Source organism: Eleginops maclovinus, chromosome 15, assembly GCF_036324505.1.
Source record: "Eleginops maclovinus isolate JMC-PN-2008 ecotype Puerto Natales chromosome 15, JC_Emac_rtc_rv5, whole genome shotgun sequence".
NCBI lineage: Eukaryota > Metazoa > Chordata > Actinopteri > Perciformes > Eleginopidae > Eleginops > Eleginops maclovinus.
The window spans coordinates 8,523,034-8,541,585 of NC_086363.1; the positions used below are offsets into that span (position 1 = coordinate 8,523,034).

The window sequence follows — 18,552 nt, forward strand, 5'->3', positions numbered from 1 at the left end:
ACTTCCCAACTCAATAATCAACCTACAAATGCGTGAAGTAGAATCTGGAACTCTCAAGAAAATAATGGACTTTTAAATCATGCAGGTCCATTCAGCAGTAAAACCTTTGATGTAAAAATATTTGCATACTCATACATTTATATATATATTTATTTATTATCAACAAGTTAATTTTACCTTTTTTGTTCAAGTAAAAAAGTAAATCTGTTTAAGGCACAGATTTAAAATGAGTCAACCCCCTCCTCTCCTCATTTTTTCTGAATGTTTCTTTGTTTTTAAAGTACAAAAGAAACAGGGGTGCCACAGTGGCTTGGGCGATTGTTAATTGATTTCAAATATACATTAACCTCACACAGTTGGGGAGTTTGAGATTGAATGACGGGACAACAAACCACTCTGTAAACATGAAAAGCTTACTGTGGTTGCAGCAGCACGAGGACGCCTGAGCGTATGTCAAATTTCTTACATTTCCGGGTCCTATGACTTATCAGGTGGTTACTGAGCAGGAGGAGGAGGAGGACAGGGAGAATTGAAAGGGGGAGAGACGACTGTAATTTCTGTTGCATCTGGCACTGAGCCCTCTGACCAGCCCAGTCCTGCTGCAGCTCCTCACGGGAAGCATACATGAGCGAGAAAGCAGAAGCTGCCTGAGTTTAGAGAAAAGTTGTGAGAGTGTTTGTGTGTTTGTGTGTCAGCATGGCCGGGGGCTCGGTGTTTGAGTGTAAGGAGTACTTGTTCAAAGTACTGGTCATCGGGGAATTAGGCGTCGGGAAAACGAGCATCATCAAACGCTACGTGCACCAACTTTTCTCGCAGCACTACAGGGCTACGATCGGGGTCGACTTTGCACTTAAAGTTATCAACTGGGACAGCAAAACGCTGGTCAGGTTACAGCTGTGGGATATCGCAGGTAAGGAGACGCTAATTCACTTCAGTGATGTGACATATGTTGCTTTGAACAGAATCAGATGCGTTCAATATCAGTGGATGCCAAGCTCAATTTCCTTGTCTGGCACAGGGGGAAGTTTCACTTTCAGAGATTGCAAAAGTTTTAATATTCATACCGAAATACCCAATGAACGTAATGCACAAAAGTAAATACCACAAGCTCAGTTAGGCAGAAAGAATTTCCAACAGAAAAGACCGGTTGATCACGCCTGCTCGTTGTCTTTCTCCTTTATGATATAATTCAGAGGAATGTAGGTCACGTTATTACCAACAGAGCGCCGCCCCCCTCCATGGACTCACCATCCTACTCTTGTTATATTTGCTCTAGGGATTAATTTGTTTATAGGTTTGCTAAGTGACTTAACTGGTCATTATCTTTATTCCATGCTGTTGCAATGTCTTTGTAATGTTCCCCAAAAATTCCTGTGCCATGTGATCCTTTTTTTTTCACGAGGGGATTTTAATAAATTTGAGTAAACTCTCTCTCTGAGCTTCTAAACTTGGCACACTCAGCAACCTGTGCATTCCAACAGCTTGAGTAAGCAGGCCCAGAGAAATCAGAGCAGTGTAAATAAAGATGCAGGCGGTTTCCTTCTCAAACTCTCACTGTTTGTTCCTCTTCGGGCACAAAAATATCAGATTGCAAACAGAAAGTGTCTGAGAATGGCTTGCTGGAAAGGACAGGGGAGAGAGGAAGTGAGAAGCAGGCAAACTGACAAACACAATAACTCACTTTTAAACATCCATGTAGATCAATGCAGGCTTTCCACCTTTCTATCATCCGAATGAAGGATGTAATGTGTGGGTGAAGGGTCTCTTCACCCTATTAGCCTCTTTTCTTTCATGTTATTCCTAGAGAATCCTCATAGCCTAAAATAAAACTCACAGTAGGGCTTGGGAAATTGCTTAGTCAGATACTGTAACTCATAAGGTCCATTTATGGGGGATATTTTTACGTTTGGTTTAATGAGATCACATGACTTCTGGGCCTGTGTGTGCTGTTGATGGTTAAGAGTCCAAGGATGGTCTCTTTTTTATGTAGTTGCTGTAATTTTAAGTGGCAAATATGTTAACCGTTAACAAATGCCATTTGTATTATCCGTTCTGCCAGTCCCAGACTAAACAATAATGATCTCGCATGTGCAGAAGGAAAGTAGGAGTAGTCCATCATTCTCTGAGAAGGTAGCATTCAAGGAGAGGAGTGTGGATAAAGGACTGTCTGTGTGTACATTATGTTCTCAGTTACGAAATGAATTGTAGGGACTGTGAAATGTCAGAAAATACTGAAAAGTAGTCCTCTCAATATCCAAATGCTGAAGGTGGCATATTTAAACTGCCTGTTTTGTCTGATCCAGAGTCCCAAAATATTTAGGTTATTTATCTTAAAATACACAGAGATCAAGCACAAGCACATATACCTTGTCACTGTAATTCAGTTAATGCTTAACTTGCTAACATTTTTACCAAGCTCACATTTTGTTTTAAGCTGGAGGCTTATAGAGGTATAGATATTTGTTTTGACAGGGTAGGATGATAAAATGACTACTGATGATGTTGTCGGCTGTCATTAATATTGGACTTTGTGCTCACACTTATTTGTGTTTTAATTATTCCTTCAAATTGAATAGCAACCAAAGGATTACAATGAATCCTTTACTGTATCTTCTGACTCTTAGTCATGGGTTTTGAGTGGTGATGCACACGACAGAGCTTGAGATGAGTAAACCATAAACTATTCAAGATGGTTGAAAATCACCACGTGCAAGTGATTTAGCACCACATGAAACACAGAGAATAGGGATTGTTTCCTAGTACATGCTGTTCATAGGCATGGCCCAGTTAAAGCTTCTCATCTGAAATCTTTAACTGCTGAGTTGCTTGTCAAGATTCTCTTTCTGTATTTTGAAGTAAGCTGCTCAATGTCACATCCATTGTGTACATACAGTATGTAAGCTCTGATATAAGGAGATATAAACATATTTCCAATTATTTTTTAAAATTTAGACATACCTGTCAATTTAATATTTATTTGTATTTTGTTCAAATACAAATATCCTTTTAGATTTACCCAATTCATAATTTCCAACTCCACTGTGGCCCTTCTTATCCCTCCAATCAAACAAAACTCATGTGCCGAGACAGATCAGGACAGATGGTAAGAAGACTGCTGTTTTTATTTTTATTCCATCGCTAACAGCAGTGAGGAAAGGGGGTGGACAGTTTGGTGTGTGTACGTGGTGGGGGGGTCATTGCAGACTGATTGGCAGCGTGGGCCTTTCCCCCCTGCTGACACTTGGGGCCCTGGCAGCAAAGGCTCAGTGTACAGGGGCATCTGTGATTGAGTGCCAGGGAAGGCCGTCTGCCTGTCACAGGCAGACAGTACTCGATCAGACGATCTGTGAGGGTAAATAAAACACACAAACACTCACTTAGACTGATGTCATCCACATTTATAGTCAACTACATTTTTCGCACCACAACAAGGTCTGCCCAGCGGACTCCAAGGATGAAATAAGTAAGAAATCGTTGGTGTGAAAGAGCTTGAGGTATATTTTCCAAGTCATTAAAACAGGACATTAAGCCATTTAATCAGGCAGAAAAGGAGGAAGAATTAGCTTCTGAGCAACGCTGAGGGCAACTTCAGAGTTGGGTTGTCTTTTTAGAGCAACCCTACTAATGATTACAGTCTGGGAGGAATGATAGTAATCAGAGGCTTGTCCGTGATGTGGACACCATGGAAGTCAGGGTAAAGCATCAGAGCTCCCACCCCTTTCACCCGGAATTGCTACTCTCTCCTGGATTTGTCAAAGACTATGGACAGGATGATTACCAATAGTCAAAGTGTAAAAATAGCCTGTACCTCGTAGAACAAAACTTTGCTGTGAGAGCAGGAGGATGCATGTGACTATGACGTATGCAGTGGTTTCCATAACGATGCTAACCCGCTGTACTGTCAGGAAAATGTGATTTTACATTGACCCCTGAAATTCATTTTCAGGGGTTTTATCTTTTATTTACTTATTTTACCAAACCTTTTGTCTTTGGGAGGTTGTGCTTAAGGTTAAGGAAAGAGATGCATGTAACAATTATATTCATTTTTTATAAATCTGTAAATTATTACCTCAACCGACCAGAAAATAATTGAGTCTATATTAATTTATCTTCAAAGATGAGATGTAGGTAGTATTGTTTGATATTTTGCTTGAGTAATTACTTCAACTAAATTGATCTTTAAAAAAGTGACTAATTAAATGTTGATGTTGATCATCTAACAGAATAAACAACTCAACCACTAAGTAACACTTGATTGCTTCCGAGCAATTAATCCCCATTTAGCAATCACAACTTTAAATACTGAATGTGACCCCGAAGCCTTTTCAAGCACACAGTGTAGAAATAAGGCACCAATGTTGAATGAGCAATGAATTTACTGTAACAAGAAGCAATCACTCCACCACAGCAATGTGCCGAAAGAACCTCCTTAGTGTAAAACATTTCCATGGTCACTCCACTTTACACCTGATTATATTTCTATCTTTGGTAAGCTGATCATTTACACTGCTCTGTCATTATCTGGTATGTTTCATAGTTTTTGTGGTTATTAGGTGGAATATGTGGTTTTGTTTTTCCCTTTTCTGGCTCTAACACCATGCTAGAATTTAATATGAAATAGTGATGAAGACGAGGAAACAATTCCTGGCCTGTTCTGGATTCTTACACAGATTTTCCGGAAAAAGGCTTTTGCTGCATGAATAGTTTAAATGGATCACATGTAATAACTCTACAAGAAATATTAGTATTTTCAGCTAATTCCTGCAACCTTGTGCCAAGGCTTTATGTAAATCAGCCTCTATTAACCCTTCAGTTAAAGGTACAAGAAAACAATGGTCACACCACTTGAAGGTTGAGGATTTTCCCTCAATTCAGACTTTGTTAGGTGCTTGAGGCCTTGGTAAGCCGGAGTAAGTCACCTCTCACATGCTGCTCTTAGGAATTTGAACGTGCCAGTCATGTGTTCACAGTCTGTCCTGCGAAGCTCATGCTGAAGACTACGTTAATGACTGGACCCTGTGTTGTTTGGTTAATTTAGTTGCTGAGAGGTCGTGTGGGGAAGTTTAACAGCCAGTTGCCTCCCAACAACAGACGGAGACTGCTGCTGTTGCTACAGCCGTGTCTGGCTTGGACAGTTTCTATGGTAACCCACCCACAGGATGGCAATATGTGCGACCATAGAGGAAAGTGGGGTTGCTAGGGCTATGGATAATGATGAGACTTTTATTTCTGTGTCTCCCACACAAACAGAGATGATACAGTGGCTGAAACTGAAGCTGATTTCCTAGGTCTATCGCCAGAATACTAAACTGTACCTTAGGCCATGCACCAGTTCATTAGTGTGGTGGACGCTACTGAAATGACTTTGCTTAAACCTTTTTGGATTTCTCAGTAGTTTACTTTCTTTCGCCTCGTGGATGAATTCAGACATACAATTCTTAGTTTGCAGGCATGTTGATTGTTGAGGCAGCAGCACAAGTCTTTGTTCTTCTCTCCTGCAGTCTCATGAGCCTCTGTGGCATTCAGAGAGTAAATACTCAATTGTTCACACAGCTGTTTCGATTCCTGTGTTTTCTGCTGTTTTGGTGAGCAGCAAATGTCACCCATTAATACTTTTAGTATAATGTTATCTATCCTTTATTTAAATGTAAATTGCTTCATTGAATTTCAGTGATTGGGTCTCTGGTTCCCGATATTAATTGTGAGGATTTTATGATGTCATACTTGATGGGAAGCGGATATTTTCTTCTATGGCTTTATACGGTTGGCAGAACAAAACAGGACATCTGAAGATTCCAGTATTTAATCTGTGGGAAATCATGGACCGTTTTTGTTGGAATTAAGTATTTAATTGGTAGATAAAATAATCAGAAATACTAATTATCAGTAGTTGAAGCCCCCATTATACATCTTTCTTTTTTTTTTAAAACAAATCTAAAGGAATGATCAAGACCGACATTGAAGGGAACTGGCTGTGTATCAATATCCTGATAAAGCCTATTCCTCTGTGACATAGACCTCCATTTTTGACCAAAATCACGTGCACTGTAGTTCATTTTAATTAAAGTTTACATTTACCGTGCTTTGGAAGAAAAAATCTAATTCTGGTGCTGAAACTAGTTTCCAACAATCATACTATTTAACCTTTTTGGAGTATCAAGTCCTTAATGGGTTGAAAGTTAAAAAAAAAATGGCTAAAGCAGTGTTTCTTTTTTCATGGTATTGTAGAGTATCATCACTTCTATCCTATAACTTCCAACATTATGATTGATGCTGATGCCATTCCACAAAGACTGTTTGTATTTAACAAAGCATTTAGGAGTGATGTAGAATTTTCTCATTTGGTTGTTCTTCGGAAACAGGACTGGCTTCAGTCAATGGAGATGAATGATTTATCGAAAGTTAAAGTTCAGGCATCTTGGGATTTGCTGTCATTTGATGTTTACCAGAGCCAAATATCAATACCCCAAATATCTCATTACACCATGCAATAGTCAGGTGTGTATGTGTGCCACGGCAATCACATTGATGGTATTGACTGATATAATCACCCCATATGAGTCTTTCCCATTCAGGCGGTTCTCTCCAAGGAGTAGTAAGGTTGAGCCACCAACCTCCTGTGCTTGCACATCGAAAAAAAAGGACTGGCCATGTCAGAAAATCAAGTCAAGTGTTGAATGTAGAGTGAACTGTTGGTGAGCAGATGTAAGAAGACTTTTCACCCATTGTGCCATACTTCCTTCATTTTTTTCAGATTAGCACAAAAGTCGTTTTTTGGATGATATGAAATAATAATGGATCTGAACACTGGTTCTATTCATTGGTGAAAGGAGTTCATTTAGTTGAAAAAAAAAATAGTTTATTGCATTTGCGTCTGTGCTAAACATTTTTCAGTTACTGCGTTTTGGTTTGACGTTGGGCTCAGTCAGACTTTGCAAAAGAATAAAAACCAGATGAGACAGCAGCCTGGTAAGTATAAGCAATTTTTCCTTTCTATAGTGTGCCTCTGCCTGCAATCCGCTGGATGTATGAGCTACAAAAGGCCTCAAAATAAAAGCCTTGTTTCAGTCTATCAGCTCTTTATCCCACTGTGTCGTGTCTCTGGTGAATTCACCTGGGGTTATATCAGCTAAAATTAGACTCTCAATTATGAGCAATTACCGTCAGGCCTGTGGGCCCCACAGTGTGCTCACTCTCTTGCTCACACCCGCATTGCGCCACTCAACTCTAGTTCCTTGTGTAGTTGGATAAGTACCCACAGTAAAGTGAAAGTATACTGAGAGAAGCTTTGCTTGCAGTTCCTCAATCTTAGGTTAATTTTCTATTTTGAAACTTAGTTCTAGTGGACGCTGACTTTCTAATACAATTACACTTGCCTTCAAGGCTTTCTTTAATTGGAGCAGTGAAGCAAAAATATGTGCTAAATCAGTCAAATGCTACCACAAGTCATTGGAAGCCTGATATGTTTGCTGAGACTGGATCTGAATAGAAGTTAAATTAACTGGTGCTTGAAAGGCACAATAGGTGAGCCATTGTAAAGAAGCAATCTGAGTTATGTGTGTGTCACATCAGATAACAGAATGAGACCTTTATTTATAGTTGTACTTAAAATCTGCATTTTGTGCCGGTCATATGTTATGATGAATCAACATCATAAACAGAACTGAAATGGGCGAGCAAAAGCTCAAAAATAGGAACCATATATTGAAGCTTACGCAAGCTCTCACATGTGTATGAGACATACCTTTTTTTTTATGTGAAGAAAAAACACTGCTGTCATAAAGAGAAAAACAACCATTACGCCCCAACTTTCAATGAGTAACTGCTTCTGCTGCATGTCGTCTGAAACGTAATGTAAATGTTATTTTGCGTAAGAGCTTGCAGCATAGAAACAACCTTCTATCTGACCATATAGCACCTAGCTATAAAATATAACTTTGAAAATATAACTTCTTTGAAATTCAAAATCTACAGATATTGTTTGTTCTTAAGACAGTAAAAACATAGCAAGCCGTATTGTTTAAATGTAGGACACAACAAGCAAAAACTAGTCAGAGTGGTAAAGTTTGAGGCTTCGACTAGTTATTTACCATGCCTAGCAAAACAATTGATGGACAAAAATAAAGAGGTGTAATGATGGGAAATAAAATAGACAGATTCTTTATTCTTATGATTTCAAATATTAATACAGAATTGAAAGGAATATTTTGATCAGATAGGCAGATAGTGTGACGCAACGTCAGCAAAGTATTATAATACTGTTCGCCTGTTGAACCTCTGACAGTAGATTCACATTCTCATTCAAGAGTTTGTTTCCTTTTAAGGGTTACATTTTAAATGTGCTAACTCAAGTATGGGAAAAGCGTTTATGAGTAGCATTATTAAAATATACAGCACATCTATCTGTAGCTGTTTTCTATGATGGGTGTCAAAAAGAGTTAAGTATACGCAAAGAAACATTAAAAATACCTCTGATTCATCTTTAAAAATGCATTGTGATAGACATATTGGTAGTTTTAAAGGAAGTAAAAAACACATCTGGTCAGTTTTGTTTAAGAAAAGTTTTTTTCAGATTAATATTGACACTAAATACAAAGATGCTTTGCCTTTGTGAAATATCTTCTTAGATTTTCTCAGAATATGACTACAGAGAAAGGGTTTAACATTACAGCAGATTACCTCTTCCATTCTCTGTTTGGATTAGGTCCAAGGCAAATTAGGTGAAGGTTGAGTAAGAATCCTCTCTATCAATGGAGAAAGAAATGAGACGAATGACTTGCATGATAATCTCAGGGCTAGACATCCTGGTTTCATCCTTAAGATGCTGTGTTAGTATTTTATTTTTGGATGTTCAGTCACATTTGCTTTCGAGGGATTCATCACATCCACATGTTTCGAATATTTACACAAATCCAAAAACCTATTACTCATATTGCTTTCAGCAGCTTGGTAAAAATGCATATGTTTCACTGTATTCTCTTCCTCCCCTCCAGGTCAGGAGCGGTTTGGGAACATGACGCGAGTGTACTACAAAGAGGCTGTGGGGGCATTCGTGGTGTTCGATGTGACAAGGGGCTCCACGTTTGAGGCAGTGTCTAAGTGGAAGCACGACCTGGACAGCAAGGTGAAGCTGGCTAATGGCAGCCCCATCCCCTCTGTGCTGCTCGCCAATAAATGCGACCAGAAAAAAGACAGCTCCAACAACACAGCCCTAATGGACAATTTCTGCAAAGAGACCGGCTTCCTGGGCTGGTTTGAAACCTCAGCAAAGGTGAGAGATCAATACATTAGACGCAGAAGCCCTTACTTACACATTTGCGTAAAACAGGTCTATGTGCTTTTAGATACATTTCTATTTCTATCTGTTAAACAGGCTTTCCCCATGAATATGCTCTCAGATTTTTCTCTATCTGTTATTTGTGGTTACTTTACACTTCAGCAGCATGAAATTACCAAGGCAGGGATTAATACTGGCAAAAATATCTTTCACACTGGAAGATACACATTTCCTTTTGAAGCTTCCTGGGTCATGGTCCAAACATAACTAGTAATGTCTTAAAATCTTATTTTACGCATGAACGTGACTTGAGTTTGCGGAAAATAAGATCTTTGAAATACACAGCCAAGTCAAAACGAGATTAGACACTGGATATTTTTTGTAAAGACATTTAGCCATTTTACTGAATAGCATTATCTTTATCTCACCGGTTACACTGAGGCAACTGTGCAATAGTTACATGTAGTGATTGTTTTTGGTTAAGACTTAGGCATTCTCTCAACAGTTTGTAACAATATAATTTGTTCATCCAAACTTCAAATGGTATAAGATAAAAACTTTGTCTTTAGAACATTTTTTAAAGCATTTTTCATGCACAACATCGATAGACATTTATCTTACAACCAGTGAAAAGATTTGTTGGACAGCTGTTATCGCATGACTGATTGATGTAGCAGCCCAGAGCTGTGAGTGATAGGACCCTGACAGATAATGTTAGGTTGTGTTTCTCCTCAAATTCGGTCATGGTGTTACAGGTTTTTTTGTGATTAGTATTTGGTGAGGTGAGATCATTTTGGCTAAAGTAAGAGTAGTAGAATTCAACTTTTAAAACTTTTAACTTTTTCTGTCCCAGTCGTATGTTTTGTATATAAAATGTTCATCGTTAAAGTAAGTAGTACATTTAAAACACATGTTATGAAAAGTACAATATTTTGTTTTTTTGTGAGGTGCAGACTTTATGCTATAATAGAACTCATCAGCAGGTACCTGAGTGAGAGCACAAGGCTGACATGAACAAAAGGCTGCCAGGACTCTGGGTGTGTCGTGTCATGTTTATTTATAAATGACCTCCTAGGAAAGATGCAGTTGTGTCTGTCAAGTGCTCAAATCACAGCCAGCCAAATTATCATTTTTCTAACTATGAGAGTCCTGGGAAAGCCCCCTCCCATGTTTCCCATTACATTTGTGTCATTTTCTAACTCTGCTTTGGAAAACGTGGTATGGTAAAGAGGAATGCTTTGATCAGATTTGGCAGCCCAAGTAAACTTAGTTAACTCATTCCAGATAACCTAAGGCTGTGCAGCCATGTCACGTGCTGTGTCATGTGAACGTGTTGGTCTGTGTGATCAGTGCAAAGCTTTTCTGTGAGTGCAATGAAGTGTTGTTCTTTTGTATGCCTGTCACGTTGACTATAAACTCAACATACAACAAACTCTGATTCGAATTCTCTGAATATTTCCACACCTTCAGTTTAAAAAACAAAACACATTGTTTTTTGAGCTGAAAAATCATCACTGGTTTTTGAGCTTTGTGGCTGAGGCAGGTCACTTTGTCTAATGCTGGTAGGCTGTTCATTTCCTATCGTCCTTATCAGCCTTTGACGTAATCAACTACTTAGTCCCTCTAATTTTGAGGTTCATCTTCTTCTGATTCAAGCGCGCCCTCTACTCATTGAACAATCATAAATACATTACTTTAAAAGAAATCTAGACATAATCATGCGATTATGTGCACTTCTAACTAATTCAATACTACAACAGATGGATTTGAACATCAAATCTTTACAAATAATATTAAAGATTTGTGTCAGATATGATATTATTTTGTTAAATAAAAAGGAATTTGATTTTCATTTACTTTAGAGAAAACTCTGTTCGCCTTTACCCAAGATGACCAGGCCTCTTTGCAAACATTTTTGTTGCTAAAAACCCTGGAGAAATACCATTAATATTCATTAACTCTTCAACCCATGGGATGACAGCTTTTGGCCACAGTGTGAAGTAAATGGCTGTTTGTAACTCGTCCCTGTCAGCCTCAGATCTCTGGTAATTGTCTCTGTCTCCCAGCTGTTGCTTTTACAGGCTGGATCATAGAGAGGGGTCTAGTTGATATTCAAAACACATTTTTGAAGATGTAAGCTGGGAAATGCACCAGGGTCTGAATTGTCATTGTGCAGATGTACTTAAAAAAAGTTTTGTATAACCACCCTGACATTCTGTTTTGACCTTCTTCTAGGATAACATTAATGTGGACGAGGCAGCACGTTTCCTGGTTGAGAATATCTTGTCTAACGACAAAGGTTTGCCATACGAGGAGAGCAATGGAGATCGGATCAAACTGGACCAGGAAACTGTGGCTGCTGAGAGCAAGTCAGGCTGCTGCTGACACTAAATCCATTCATACCAGCCATCCGCCTCGTTTGGCATGGTCTGACCCGCGAACCCGGCCTGTGGCTCTCAGCCCTCTACTGCAGCCTCTCTGTGGAATATAAATTCTTGGGTCTCCAAAGCTCCAGGATCTTCTTCTCTCTGCACTGATGCCGTTTGCCCTGCACATCTATAGTTGTTTTCACTAGGCCCGAAAAGAAGCCCAATTTTATCTTAATGTTGTCACTGTCTATGTAGGGCTGTTTCCTTCTTTGTTATTTTGTTTATGTCACCGCATATTTCCCTGATGGTTTATTCCACCACTAACTATAAATGTTATCCAGCCTTTCCCACCTGAACTCTGCTGCTCCTCATATTGCCCTGGTACCCTCTGAAGCCCTTGACTATACCACACTTGAAAGGGGTGCAAATTAAGCAAAACTAGAAAACAACCTGTAGCCTCTCGATAATGTCTCTTTGGTTTTGTCAGTATCCTTGTTATTCAACATTTTTCTGTGAGACAAGATCCTTTTTGCTCGCATCACACTCATGTTTGTGTTTCCAGGTGTTCTACTGCTGTTTGAAAAAGTAAGCAGACTCACAGTTAAGCATTATCAAAGAGTTATGTATCTCATATTTAATTAATTGTTGGCTTAATTTCATGATTTCTTTAAAAAAAAACGCCATGTTAAGTATGTGAAAAAAATAATAATCATATTTTGATACTATATCTGACACTGCCTTTCCACTAGCTGGAAAATGTAGATTTACAGCCTGTTTTTTTCCTCTTATTGTTGGGCCATACTGTACATGGTCATGCAACTGGTGAACGAGATATCAGAAACTACAGACTACAACTGTCTTGTACATTAAAGTGTTCAGAAAATCTGAGAGACTTTTTAAACACTGGGTTGAGATTAAGTTTGTACGTAAAAAATACTTTACAAGACCAAATAGATAATAAACATTTTAAAATATTGTTGTCTACCAGTCTGTTCACATGTACTTGTGTAATATATTTAAATATGTTCATCCACTGTATATTTTTATTTTTGTCCATGTACAAAACACTTCGGCAATGTTGGTGTTGCTCAACATGCACCAAATAAATTTGTGTACATTTCATCATATAATCTTCTGTGAATGAAAACAATAAATAAGTTGCACCATGCAGTTTAAGGGGTGGTGTGGTGTGGCCAACATATAAGCCGTGCTTTAGTAGAAATGCTGCAACTCTTCAGAGTGACGTTGCAACATAATTTTATATTTGAAAGCAGGCTTAGCTAAGCATTGGTTAACCTAATGAAAAGGACAGATTAATAGCAAATAGTAAATCAATGACTCAGTTCTAGATTGTATATCATCCAGCACTGTACTGTATGCATCAATGGCCACAGCTTGTAGAGTTCAGGTTTGTGGATGTTTTAGTGAAAAACAGGTCACAACCTGTGTGTATGTGTACACAATGGTTTGAAGTTTCCCTGGAAGACACAAAGTGCAACAGAGGGGGTTGTATGTGTGAAATGCACGACTCAGACTGTGTCCATGTCTGTGTTTGAGAGAGAGGGAGACAGGACCATGTGATAGTCATCAGACACACACTCACAAACTGATTTCACTCAGATGTCCTCACTACTATGTATGGTTGTACTCTCTCATCCACAAACACAACTGTTTGTGAAGCAGGAATGCAGTGGAGGTGCACAAGTTATGTGCTGTATTACATTACAGCAACTTTCATTAAGTGCCAATACTCCAATCTGTATGAAATTAGAAAATCATTTCAGAGACATAATACAGGTTTTAATCTATGTTTATGTCTATTACTTTATATGTGGTGCTACAATTGTGTGGTTCTACATTATGATGTATTAATTGGAGGCTAAACAATCCTATATAGGAAAATGCAACCTTTTAGATGATTTTATAGTTACACTGTCCTCAAGGTTGTTCAAGTAAGGCAGGCTACTGAGTCAACTGAGGCGAAAATATTGATGGTTTCTATTCCAATCTAGTGATGTATTGTGTCAGTTTATACATAGGACAGTACAGTCAGCTTTTTAATTGATTACGTTTCGTTGCTGCTCCTTAAATAGTTGAGTTGTTAGGGGAAAAGGGGCCTATCGCTCACTATAGTAACAAGTGATGCAACAGCTGCAGACCCCGCCCACCTGAAGGCTCCGTTGCTGAGCAACGAGAAACTTTGAAGCGCCGAGACATAACCAAACAAATGTACCTCCGACAGGCTATCTGACTTGTTTGGTTCTTTGTCAATTTGCTTGCAGATTTATCACACCAATAGCAATGTCCAAGGCCCAACTCAAGAAAAAGGAGTCTTCAAGTAAAGTCTCTTTATCTGAACGACAGACTGAGTGAGTTCGGATAATGTTGGCAATTAGGCCTTAATTAGACCAGCTGTTGTTAGCATTAACATTAGCGTTAGCAGCGTAGCAGCATACAAACTAAGCTAACGTTAACATTGAGTATGTGCTAATCGACACATCATACTTTATGTGGCTGATTTAATTGTGTTATGTATGCTTTACAACGATGTACTATCCAAGTAAACCTCAAGTAAACACATCGCATATGGCATGACCAAAACGGGGTTGTACTGGATTGCATGTCTGTTACTGTGCTGGCTAATTTTATTGCTAAATCATGACAAAAATAAAAGAACAACCTAACACATTAAGAGAATAGTTATGTGTCATTATTTCAGAGCAGCTTCCCTAGGAACCACTTCCTCTGAGAGCCTTGGAAGTGTATGGAGATGCAGGTTTCCCATTTGGCCCGAGTGGGTTGACTCAGAAGTCAACCAGGAGAAATGGGACTCAAGTAAAGGAGCTGACAATGGATGCTCGAACAAGAGTCCCAATGCTGTAAATGGAGTATACAATTGTTGTTTTGTATATTGATATATTGGTGTACTGTTCAGTGTACTATTTTAAAAATACGTTTTATTTCAACAACTATTATTATACAACTAAATGTCTCGTTGTTCTTTCTTTGTGTTGTTTCCTTATCAAATTAACTTTGTTTGCTTTTGTCTTTAGCCATTTTTTGAAGATCCTGAGGGGAAAATTTCCCTGCCTCCATCTGTGAAAGTGCACTCCTGGAAACGTCCTACAGAGTTTAGTATCAACAAGGTAACTTCATGTGTATCCTGCCTAAAACTATGACGTGTTCTATTGCAGTGTATAATGATAAACATACGCTTAGGTCTGGTTTAGTATACCACATGATCTAATGGGTCAAATACTAAACATAAACAGGAGATAGCACATTTGTCAGGAAGGTATACACATATAAATTAGAAAATGATTTAATGTCAACTCGCATGACAAACTCATTTTACTTCTTTCATATTAGTTAATGGTTCAAATAATATATCATATTAAAACAAGCATTTGCTGGGCTTCAATTTAAAAAAAAACCAAATTTAAGTATTTATTTCAATATTGATTCCTGTAGTATTTTAAAGTCACTTGTCCTTTATTTCCCCCTTTATTGTACATAAAAATGACAAATAGACTACATAGACTTGCAGAAAGGATTAGTTTTCTAATAAAACATGTCAGGGGAATTACTCTAACTGTTTGTTGCAGCCATTGGCTGTATTGGCAAAGTGTATTTCTTTGCCACACAATGTGAAATGTAGTTAAGGATATCTTCTCTCTAGTCACTTCCCAATATAGTTTTAATTGAATCACTCTGATTTTCTGTTACCCCTCTCTCAGTGCAGTATTAAGCAATTATTGTAAACTTCCTGCTTTTTGAGAGTCCTTGCCAGGTCAAAAGCTGCCTTTTCACTCAAGATGCCGAAAGCATTTAATTAATTTCATTCTGGAACATGGGATAATCACAAAAGCAATCAGCTGTGCAGATGCAGACGAGGCTCTACTGTGAAACTCTATTCATTAGTCTATACCAGTCCTTATTTACAGAGCTGTGGTAATGACGGAAATTATTGCAAGTTTGGTTCCCACTTAGAGTTGCTGTGATGTTGGGAGAGAACACAACCTTAATTGACCTCCAGCTGATCTCTCTCCCCACCATCTGACCCATTTAATCAGTTTTAATTAGTAACATGGTAGAATCTATTAATTTTATAGTGAAATATTCATTGCAGACACACTCTTGGGAGTATCACAGGGAGGTTAGACCAGTTGAGGACCTTTGAGGAGGAGAGAACTGGGTTACATATTCATGTCAATCGTAAACAGGTGACGCAAGATAGCAAAATTCTAACACTAGCCTGCCCCTATGTGTATAATAATGAATGGTTAGGATGTGTAGAGTTGCGACAACACACTAGAACATTCTGTAACATTTTTCCGTCATTCATCTTGCTGTGAAAGTTTCAGGCAAATGTAAAACTCTGTGCCTCCAATGAAAATGACGTTCATTGTTCTATTTTAGGGTATCACGGTTGTTGAGAATCCAAAGACCTTTGAACTGATCTCCCCAAATGATCATCTGATTTGCAGTGAGGTTTGTTGTTTTTTCTACACTTCTGTAAAGGATTGCACTGACTTTTCAGTAACAAGTATTGATCAGCACTTGAATAGTGTAATTCAAATGTCAGACAGAGTGACGTTTGAATAATAGAGCAAATGACACTGGGGTAATGCAATGCCCTATTGATTTTGTGAATGATAGATCGGATGATTGAGCATCCAGACAATAGATTTAAAGGTTGATAAATGGTTAACTCATGATAATGTTTCTCTTCGTTCTCTACTCTAATCTTAGCTGATGAGGTGGATCATCAGTGAGATCTATATTGTTTGGACACTACATAAAAAATCACAGACAAAACAAGATGATTGGAGACCTTGGGAGCACATCTACTCGCTGTGTAAGGTGGGCAGAGGTCATGTGCCACTCTACAACAACTATGGAAAGTACGTGGTCAGACTCTACTGGATGGTGAGCCTGATACACACATACACACAAACATCCAAATACACTTAGTCCATGTAAAATGTAGTTTTTAAGAAAACTACATTTCTGACATGCAGATGAAGTCACTGCTTCTCATTGCGTCTTTGTTATTCACACATTTTGGAGGCACACTTGAGGCAATGGATGACTTGAGATTGCATTGTATTGTTCAGCAGGCCCAATAGGATGCAGCAGATGAAAGAGAAATGGGGTTGGACTGAGGGTTGGAGGGGAGAAGGGATGAGAAAGCCTTATCCACTCAGAGCTGAAATCAATCAGTCTCGCTTCTGTGCCAAAAGTGGACTGGCTTCATATTGCCTGACGAGTAGATACGACTTGACAGGAGTCAGCTTGCTTCATAGAAAGCATGGTTAAAATTGAGGCTCTATGCCAAGTAAGACCATGAGAGCAGGCACAACCATGGCAGTGCTTTATGTCATTCCAATAGATTTGATTTCAGTGTTAAGATTTAGCTGGTTTTGTCTTTTGAATTAAGTCCCTCATTGCATTGGGATACATCTTGATATTGTTAGTCTGTGAGTTTCAGTATGTGTGTTGCTTGCCACAGATCTGTAAGTAGTGGACACTTAATCATTGTGTCATTTCAGAAAGGAAACTTCTTCCAGCACAACAATTTGGGTCAGCGAGGAAGTGAAAAAAGAGAGGGCTAAAATTGATGGTGTTCTGTAACACTGTGACACTTGCCTTGACAACCAAGCATGACACGGTTGTAGGCAGCAGTCCCCGTGCCAACCATAGCACGCTAACAGATGGTTGTTGAGATGGCATTAAGCACCCAGCCCCCATTCATCCTTCCTGCTTCCTCCCATGTTTTTGCTCATAGGCTACTCTCTCATATGGTTCCTTATTGTCCCAATCCACACTAGTCTTTTTTTCTACTTCACACCGCTGTTTATATCCATTCCATTCCCATTTTCTCAGCCTGTTTTTTTTCAGTCCCTCAGCTCCGTCTCTCCTTTCCGCTTCTTCTTCCTCTTTCCTCTTGCCCTTTCACACTGTGTTTTACCCCATCTCCGAACACATCCAGCTCTGCCTCGAGGCGATGGACGGTTTGACAAGAAAGTAGAAGAACAAGCAAGACAGAAAGTTTGCCCGCCCATTCTCTATACAGTTATCCTTGTGCACACTGACATAGAAGGAGAGGCACAGCTGTGATCAGTCAGTCAGATTATGACCTGCTTTTTCTTACAAGCAGTGTGAAACTCCCCCAGACGGCCAGTAAACAGACCTCACCACAGGTAGCATGTAATAATCCTTGACACCAAACAGGATGCAAGGTAGCTGATGCTAGGAGAGGTGTGGAAATGTCCTCGGATCAGAGATTTTGAGGTCACGAGATACCCATTGGGCTTTTAGGAAAATGTTGTGATCACATCTGTGGCACATTTTGAAATGTGAGGAGAATCTAAGATATTACCTCTGCAGTGAATATGTTAGGGGCTGGTATCAGTCAAGGCCATCACATCAGCTCCTCTTATTCCCTTTATATATTTTTCATTTCCCAACAACAATGTACTGACCATTTAAAGGAGCAATCTTCCCCTGACTGTTTAAAGGTCAGTACATGAACTTCCCTTAGCATGAACTATTTTTTCAATCAGAAACATCTAGGGTCAAGGAATGCACTGCAAATGGTTATTAAGTTCATTTGAACAAATGATGTAAAACACTATAGTACAGATGTATTAAATCTGCTAATGTACATGAGCATTAGATTAATGGTTGATGGTGCTGCCTGTGTTGTCATGAAGATATCAGCAGAATAAATGTTGTGAGGTTATGAAAGCTGCCTAACACATTTAATACACATTTTATTGGATGTTAATAGTCAGCTGATGCACAGCAAGATGATGCATCCATGGGCATATGATTTAACAGCTGATAACTAATCAGCCGATGTCAGTACCACTTCAGTATAGGCCTGAAGGCATTGCCCCATTC

At 38.9% G+C, this 18,552-nt stretch overlaps 2 protein-coding genes across 2 annotated transcripts in view; both read left to right on the forward strand.

Moving 5' to 3' along the window:
* Window positions 1-494: 494 nt before the first annotated feature.
* On the forward strand, window positions 495-12,621 carry rab32a (RAB32a, member RAS oncogene family). The gene is made up of 3 exons (XM_063901761.1): window positions 495-910; window positions 8,994-9,271; window positions 11,513-12,621. The coding sequence occupies exons 1-3, from the start codon at window positions 697-699 to the stop codon at window positions 11,660-11,662; spliced, it is 642 nt and encodes a 213-aa protein (XP_063757831.1). The 5' UTR covers window positions 495-696; the 3' UTR covers window positions 11,663-12,621.
* A 234-nt stretch (window positions 12,622-12,855) lies between these two features.
* adgb (androglobin) overlaps window positions 12,856-18,552 on the forward strand; it is a 36,988-nt gene continuing 31,291 nt past the window's right edge. Inside the window, exons 1-5 of the mRNA XM_063901754.1 lie at window positions 12,856-14,015; window positions 14,366-14,525; window positions 14,700-14,792; window positions 16,066-16,137; window positions 16,399-16,575. Of these exons, the coding sequence (XP_063757824.1) occupies window positions 13,948-14,015; window positions 14,366-14,525; window positions 14,700-14,792; window positions 16,066-16,137; window positions 16,399-16,575 (570 nt within the window). The 5' untranslated portion in view covers window positions 12,856-13,947. The remainder of the gene's footprint in view (window positions 14,016-14,365; window positions 14,526-14,699; window positions 14,793-16,065; window positions 16,138-16,398; window positions 16,576-18,552) is intronic.

What these genes read in the sequence shown, in the direction of transcription:
- rab32a (XM_063901761.1), top strand. Translation starts at nt 697, where the DNA reads ATGGCCGGGGGCTCGGTGTTTGAGTGTAAGGAGTACTTGTTCAAAGTA. An exon ending in ACAGCTGTGGGATATCGCAG is followed by an intron (nt 911 to 8,993) that starts GTAAGGAGACGC and finishes CCTCCCCTCCAG; the next exon opens with GTCAGGAGCGGTTTGGGAAC. An exon ending in GGTTTGAAACCTCAGCAAAG is followed by an intron (nt 9,272 to 11,512) that starts GTGAGAGATCAA and finishes ACCTTCTTCTAG; the next exon opens with GATAACATTAATGTGGACGA.